Source organism: Mobula hypostoma, chromosome 8, assembly GCF_963921235.1.
Source record: "Mobula hypostoma chromosome 8, sMobHyp1.1, whole genome shotgun sequence".
In the NCBI taxonomy this organism is placed as follows: Eukaryota; Metazoa; Chordata; class Chondrichthyes; order Myliobatiformes; family Myliobatidae; genus Mobula; species Mobula hypostoma.
The window spans coordinates 91,540,049-91,547,690 of record NC_086104.1 but is presented as its reverse complement, the minus strand read 5'-3'; the positions used below and the strand labels follow the sequence as shown (position 1 = coordinate 91,547,690).

The window sequence follows — 7,642 nt, the reverse complement described above, 5'->3', positions numbered from 1 at the left end:
TTGTTAAATAAATAAATAAAGCAACCAATTCCTCGATGTACAGGTGGACAAACCTTCAAGGAATATCGTACTTATGAGGCAAGGCAGAATGAAGAGTGTGCCTTGTCATTGTCTGAGAGGTGAGCACTTGCAGCAAATGTATCAGAGCCTGACAGAGACCTCACTGCCTTCAGTGGAAGTGAGTGGTGAAGGGGCAAGTGTGAATAAATATAATGATTACAATATTCCCTGCGGTCAGGAAGGAAGAGAGTAGAGGGATGGATGAAGGAGTAAACACACTCATGTACCTGGACAATATTCAGTGTTCCTAAAGGACAAGGTCACAGAAACATTGAAACATCAGTGGGTTTGTACAATATGTTCATTGATTATGTTAAATGGTTAGCAGACAGGTGAAGGTAATTATTCCTGTAGAAGACATTCCAGTGAGCTGCTGTGATACGATGAGAAGAGAACTGGCTTGCAAGTTTACCTCACAACAAAAGTTTCCAAACTTAAGAAATGGATCGATCATTTTATTGACTTTATTACAAAAACAATGTTGTCAGAATATTGCAGTTAACAAATTAATTAATTTACAGAAAGCAACATCTGGTCAATGAGTAGATAAACACAGTGTTTAGTGTTGAGGGGATGGAATGTGAAGTGGAAACATGTTTGTTACCAGTGGTTTGAGGAGGGTACCGAGTGAAACAAAGGGATTTCATGGAGTTAATGAGGTTGATTAACACTATCTCAGTGTTAATAACTGAGATGGAGAACATGTTCCAAACTGTCATACAAAGGCAAGAATAATCCAATCCCTGAACCACTTTCTTTCATTCCCTTCAAACCCACTCATTTCAAGACTTTGAACTTATTTACTGTGTCATGGACTGTTCTTCATCAAGTTATGGTATTGTTGCACTGTTGTAACTATATGTTATAATTATGTGGTTTTGTTAGTTTTTTCAGTCTTGGTCTGTCCTGTGTTTTGTGATATCACACCGGAGGAAATATTGTATCATTTCTTAATGCATGCATTACTGAATGATAATAAAAGAGGACTGAGTCTTCATAATCTAAATATGTAGAATTCATGTTATTAGACCATTGTCTATATCTTATCAAATCCTGTTAAATATAACCAATTCTCCAATCTAAACACACATAAAGAAGCTTTCCTTGTTTTCTAAAACATGAAAATTGATAATTAGTAAATTGGATTAATATTAACAAGGTTCAATGAAAATCTTTGTTCTTCATGCCATCCGTACCGACCATTTCATTCTTTCAATGCTTTGTGGTTGAATAAGGAAATGTAACAGATTGCAGAATAAAGTGTTATGGTTACAGAGAAAGTATAGAACAGGCAGGCAATAAACTGGAAGGCCACAATGAGGTAGATGATGCAGTTCATCTTATCATACTAGGAGACTATTCAATAGTCATATAAGAGTAGGACAGAAGCTGTCTTTCTTCCTAGAGATATGAACAGTAGTTTCAGGATTTTGCAATCTCCTTCCTGAGGGAAGGTGGGAGAAGAGAGAATGTCCAGGTGGCAAGGGGACGTCAATCATGATGGCTGCTTTCCTAAGACATTGCTTTCTGCAGAGTCTATGGAGAGAAGGCTAGTTTCATTGATGTGCTGAGCTGTGTCCACAACTCTCTGCAGTTTCTTGTGGATCTTGGACGCAGCAGTTGCAAAAGAAAACCATGATACATGTCTACAGGATGCTTCCATCTATAAAAGTTGTCGAGAGTCAAAGAGGACATGCCAAATTTCTTTTGTATCCTGAGGAAGTAGTGGTGCTGATGTACTTTCTTGGAAATGGCATCTAAATGTTTGGATCAGTACAGACGGTTGGTGATGTTAGCTCCTAAGAACTTAAAGCTCTTGACCCTCTCAATCTCATGATGCAACTGGGAACATGTGCACTGTCCATGCTCCTGAAGTCAATGACTGGCTCTTTTATTTTGCTGAACTGAGGGAAAGACTGTTGTTATAATATCATGCAACTAAACTCTCTATTTCCTTTCTGCACTGTAACTCATCATTATTTGAGATTCAGCCCACAACAGTGGTGTCTTCTGCAAACCTATCAATGGAATTAGAGCAGAATATGAGCAGGAAGACATGAATGCAGAGGGAATTGACGAGGGAGCTGTGAATTTATTGAGGACTGTTTCAGCCATTGGCACATTGTAATGGGCCAATGTTGTGTGGGAGGCTGTAGTTGATATTTTAGGATATTGCTGAACCCTCCACCTGACTAAGTGTGGACTTTCTAATTCTCATTTTCAAAGCTCTTTGATCTGATTTTACAACCGGGTTTTGCTGGTCAGGAATGATAACATTACTATCTGTCCTGGGTTGAAGTTTCCAACTTTCTCCCTAACTTCTACAGAAATTCAGGATGGGCCTAAAAGGATATCTCACAACATTTTTCACCTCCTGTCGGAACTTCCTCTGAGTGATGGCATAAATAAACATGTTGGTGCAGGAGCTGAATGACTGAAGCATTATTCCCACCAGTTGACCCACGACATACGAAGGTGTCATTACGAAATACTGCATAGAAATCGACTCAACTGCAAGAATGACCACATGTGTTATCCATAACAGGATAAAGCTGGCCGATAAAGTGAACAGCAAAATGATGGATCTTCTTCGATTCTTCATTTCTTGGTCGTCCTTCTCCTCCCTATTCCGCTGACACCTCAGTCTCCTGCGGGCTACACTGGTCATCAGAATGTGCCTAATAGTGACCACATTGAGCAGCAGGATCAGCAGGAAGGGGACAACTGGGGTTAAAACACGGTGCCCCCAGTCAAAGGCTTTCCACACGCGGGAAAATATGAAATCAAGCGATACCCAGCAGATATAAGACCTGTACGTGAAATACCACGGGACGTTGGTGAACAAACTCAGCAGACTCACCACTGCAATGACAATAGCTGCACCTTTTTCAGTGCAGTATCTGATCTTCAGCCTCTGGAAGCAAATGGCCACCGTACGGTCCAAGGTGAAGGCTACAGTGAGCCAGACGGAACTAGCCACAGACACGTAACTCATGGTGTTTATGATGTTGCACACAGGGGGTTTGTAATAGAAATATATCACTTTGGGAATGATGTTAAATATGACGACCAGTAGATCTGCCACGGCCATTGCCAGAAGATAGCAAGTGACACATTTGGAGAGTCCACACCGCCCTCGTGATAGAGTTACAATTGCCACCAAGTTAGCTGTGAATATTGAAAAGTAAACAATGTAAATCAGTCAAGTGAAGGGGAGAAAATAGAATCACTGTTAATTACTGTGGGTTTAACAGTTAAAATTAAATGGGCTAAAGACTAATTTGGCAATGAAACATATGTAACAAGTCAGTCACCCATGGGGACTCCCTATACAGTTGACAATGGGAACCACCTGGATGAGTTGGGGAGTTGAATATCCAGCTGGTTTAACTCGTCCTCACATGGAACATCGTGTTCACTCACCTGGTTTGAACAAGAAGGTGTTGGCAGGTGAAGCCAGTGAGTTCCCCGTTGATCCTATCTCAGGGTGGAAACTCAGGAACATTCTTTATTCCAGTCTCACATGTGTCTCCTTCCCCTCTCCTCCCTTCGCATTGTAGCCACTTCTTTTCACACCCTGGAAGTGGAAACTTTCAGTGACTTTGTTGCAATTTCCAGCTGTCCCTTGTCAACACGGTCCATCTCCAGCTCTTCATTTGTTGACTTAACATCTCCATTTATTAGGGTAAACATAGAACATAGAAATCTGCAGCACATTACAGGCCCTTCGGCCCACAATGTTGTGCCAACCATGTTACCTACTCTAGAAACTGCCTGGAATTTCCCTAGCACATAGCCCTCTATTTTTCTAAGCTCCATGTACCTATCTAAGAGGCTCTTAAAAGACCCTATTGTATCTGCTTCTACTACCATTGCAGGCAGTGCATTCGATGCACCCAGCACTCTCTGTGTGAAAAACAGCTCGATACCTATTTCCAAGCACCTTAAACTACGCCCCCTCGTGTTAGCCATTTAAGCCCTGGGAAAAAGCTTCTGCCTATCCACACAATCAATGCCCCTCATCATCTTAAACACCTCTATCAGGTCACCTCTTATCCTCTGTCGCTCCAAGGAGCAAAGGCCAAGTTCATTCAATCCATTCTCATAAGGTATGCCCTCCAATTCAGTCAACATCCTTGTAAATCTCCTCTGCATTCTCTCTATAGTATCCACATCCTTCCTGTAGTGAGGTGACCAGAAATCAACACAGTACTCCAAGTGGGATCTGACCAAAGTCCTATATAGCTGTAACGTTACCTCATGGCTCTTGAACTCAGTCCCAAGGTTGATGAATGCCAACACACGATATATGCCTTCTTAACAACACTGACAACCTGTGCAGCAGCTTTGAGTGTCCCTGAATGGCCCCCAAGACCTCTCAGATGCTTCACACTGCCAAGAGTCTTACCATTAATATTATATTTTGTCTTCAAATTTGACCTTCCAAAATGAACCACTTCACACTTACCTGGATTGAAGTTTTCTGTCACTACTCATCCCAGTTCTGCATCCTATTGATGTCCCTCTGTAACCTCGGACAACCCTTCAGACTATCTACCACACCCCCAACACAACACAACTTTGTGTCATCAACACAAAGTGACTGAGATCCATGGGAGAAACATTTGTTCAGAAAAGGGAAAGAAGCTGGAGAAATCTGTGAGTTTCCAACTTCGACAATTGGATCCTGACGGATAGGTTGAGTTGATGGTTTCAGGTTTGTTGCAACTGTGGTCACATTTCAAAGAAACTTCATTGATGATAAAGTCCTTCGAAAATTCTGTGTTATTGGTGTTAAATAGAGGTTCTCATTCTTTATACACTTCTAGAAAACCCATCAGTAGAGTTTAGCCACATTTAAAGAATTGGACGAATAACCAAACATTGCAGACAGCAATTCTGATCATTATCAGTCATTTTACATGGAATACATCATACCGTCTGACTACATTGGAATTAAGCCAGTAGAATCTGGAAATCAATGAGTACGTTGCTATTCAGGATCCAGAGCCTGACCATTGCAAATCTGAAGGTGCAAAGCATGAAGGACATTGACCCAATAAGAATGAAGCTGGGTAGATGTGGCAGAGAGGCAAGAGTAAAATCAAGGAAGAAACGAGGAATTCCAGTGAAGATTCAAAGCTGGAATAACAGTCAAAAATAAACAAAGCTGAACAAATCCAACACCAAGTTCCATATCAGAGCATTCAGGGAGGCAATGGTTAGAGTGACTTACAAAGAACTCCAATGACTGCCAGGATCCGGTAGTAGTGAGGTCTAAAACCATTCAAAAGGTAGATTATACAATCTATTATCATGTTCACAGCAAATATGATGCCATTCAGCAGGGAAAAGCTTGACAGTTGAGTCCATTCGCTCAGTTAGGACCTTTATTTATGCAGGCAAGTGGCATCCACAGGGACCATAGAGTGACGTGATCATTATTAGTTACCAGGATCAGAATAAACACATTACAACATTATCACCATGTCAGACACATCAATTAACAAGTGAAAAACAATCTGTCTGATATACCTGGTGTACAAGCACTGGGATGGAAACTGAAGTTCACAGAACTGGAAACACAAAGGAGAATCTTCAAAGTATCCTTTCTGCTGTGGACTTTTAATAGTGACCCATTCACACCTTCTTCTATCCTTTCCCACCTGACAACTCTACAATGATCCCCCCCGCCACCAGCTCCACGCACACTCACACAGAGCAATCTCCCCCCTCTCTGCATTCCAGCTTTTGGATTTTCTTTGTCAGAAGTCTTTGCTCCATGCTCTGATAGATGGATGTAATTTTCCTGTTCAGAAAATGTTCAATCCAGCAAAATTATCCCAACTATAATTATTTCCAATTAATATTACAAATACCTGCTCTATTGTTGTGCCCTCTGTAATGTTGACCCTAAATCTTGAATTCCCTCTCTAAGCCCATCTCTCCTTTGTTGCTCCTTTGGTTTGACCAACAACTCCAAAGTCTCTGTAAATGGATCAGTATCAAGTTTTGGCAGGTAGAACCCCTGGAAAGCCAATTGAGACACATTAATGTCTGACCGAAGCATCATTGATACATCTGGATCTTTTGAATGTATAAGCATAGCGTTTTGCAGTTCCTTAAAGATTTGACTAATGGTTGGAACAACAATGATTGGAAAACTTTGAATGTGTTTGGAGAATTTATTCTTTTAAATAAATTTTTCCCCTCACCTCCGTCTTGGGGTGAACTGTTTGGGGAATACTTAAAATCAGAATTTGGACATCTTGGCAAGCTAGTTTTTGGTGAGGAGATCTATTGTTATCAAGTGCAAATAATAGCATTTTTGATGATGATATCCATCGCTTGGTTGATAGTTCAGAGAAGACTGCTCAGGCTGTAATTAGCCAGAATGACCCTACTTGCTTTTGTGAACACAACATAACCAACGTGGTAACTAGACTAGCACGCATTGGCTCAAGGCTCAGCTAGTTCTGGAGCACAGCTTTCAGTCCTACAGCTGGTGTATTGTCTGCTCCACAGCCTTTTTTGTATCCAGCTATCTCAGCCATTTTCTCATATTCTGTGGAGTGAGTGGAGCTGTCGGTTGAGACTTGGGTGAGGGGAGGATCTCAGCAGAAGCTGACACCATCATTTTCTTGATGCTTCGAGATGCAGGTGGTGGTGAAGCGTTCACCTAGTCTTCTGTTCTCGCATACTGCGTTGCACCTATGTTGAGGATGGGAAGATTATTAGAACCATCTGCTCCAATTATTTGTCTGACTGTCCACCACAATTGCTCACCAGCTGTGGCACGAAATACCAGAAATGACTTCCCCTATAAACTCAGGATGTTAGCCCTGGTTCTCAGCTCCCCACTACTGGGAATATTCTCCCTGTACCTAGTCTGTCTGTTTCCATCAGTGTTATAATCTGGGTGATAATCCTGTCTCATCCTGAACATGAAACAATGAGAACCCATTTACCCTAATTTCTCTCTGTACAACAGTCCAAACAACGCAGCAAACAGTCAGCTGTGCCCTTGCTGAGCTCCCTGTACAGCAACAACATTCTTTCTCAAATCAGTAGACCAGATCTGGTGCAACGCTCAAGGTGCACTCACATCATGACCTACAGCATTGTAGTGAGACATCCCCTTGCTCCTGCACTGAACCCACCTCACTCACAGGACCAATGTACAACTTACCTTCTTAACTGCTGCTGTAACTTCCTGCTCATCTTCAGTTCCTTTTCACCCACAGATGCTGCTTGACCCACGGAGCTCCTCCAGTGTCTCACTTATCTTCAGTGACTGGTGCACAAGGACACCTAGGTCTCACTGCATCCATTCCCAATCCCTCATCACTCAGACAACGATCTGCCTTCCTGTTTCTGCCTCCACTGTGGACACCCTCCCACTGATCCCCATTAGCCATGTGACTCAACCTGTCGTCGTCACTATGTCTTAAATCATGGAGTCGAGTGTTTTATCAGCACTGATGCCAGGTTAGAATCAGGCTCAGGTTTATTATCACCGACATATATGTCATGATATTTGCGGCATAAATCACCATAAATCACCAAGGGTATATTGCAATCA

The 7,642-nt window shown here is 41.9% G+C and overlaps 1 protein-coding gene across 1 annotated transcript; it reads right to left on the bottom strand.

The window, feature by feature from the left end:
- Positions 1–2,374: 2,374 nt before the first annotated feature.
- On the bottom strand, positions 2,375–3,565 carry LOC134351162 (probable G-protein coupled receptor 139). Its single transcript, XM_063057276.1, has 2 exons — positions 3,484–3,565; positions 2,375–3,228 (listed from the first exon to the last, which is right to left on the bottom strand). The coding sequence occupies exons 1-2, from the start codon at positions 3,563–3,565 to the stop codon at positions 2,375–2,377; spliced, it is 936 nt and encodes a 311-aa protein (XP_062913346.1).
- Between the last annotated feature and the right edge of the window lie 4,077 nt (positions 3,566–7,642).

Excerpts from the sequence above, each read along its gene's own strand:
- LOC134351162 (XM_063057276.1), bottom strand. The coding sequence starts at position 3,565 with ATGTTCCTGAGTTTCCACCCTGAGATAGGATCAACGGGGAACTCACTG. Across the intron at positions 3,229-3,483 it reads CACCTTCTTGTTCAAACCAG|CTAACTTGGTGGCAATTGTA; the intron begins GTGAGTGAACAC and ends CAATATTCACAG.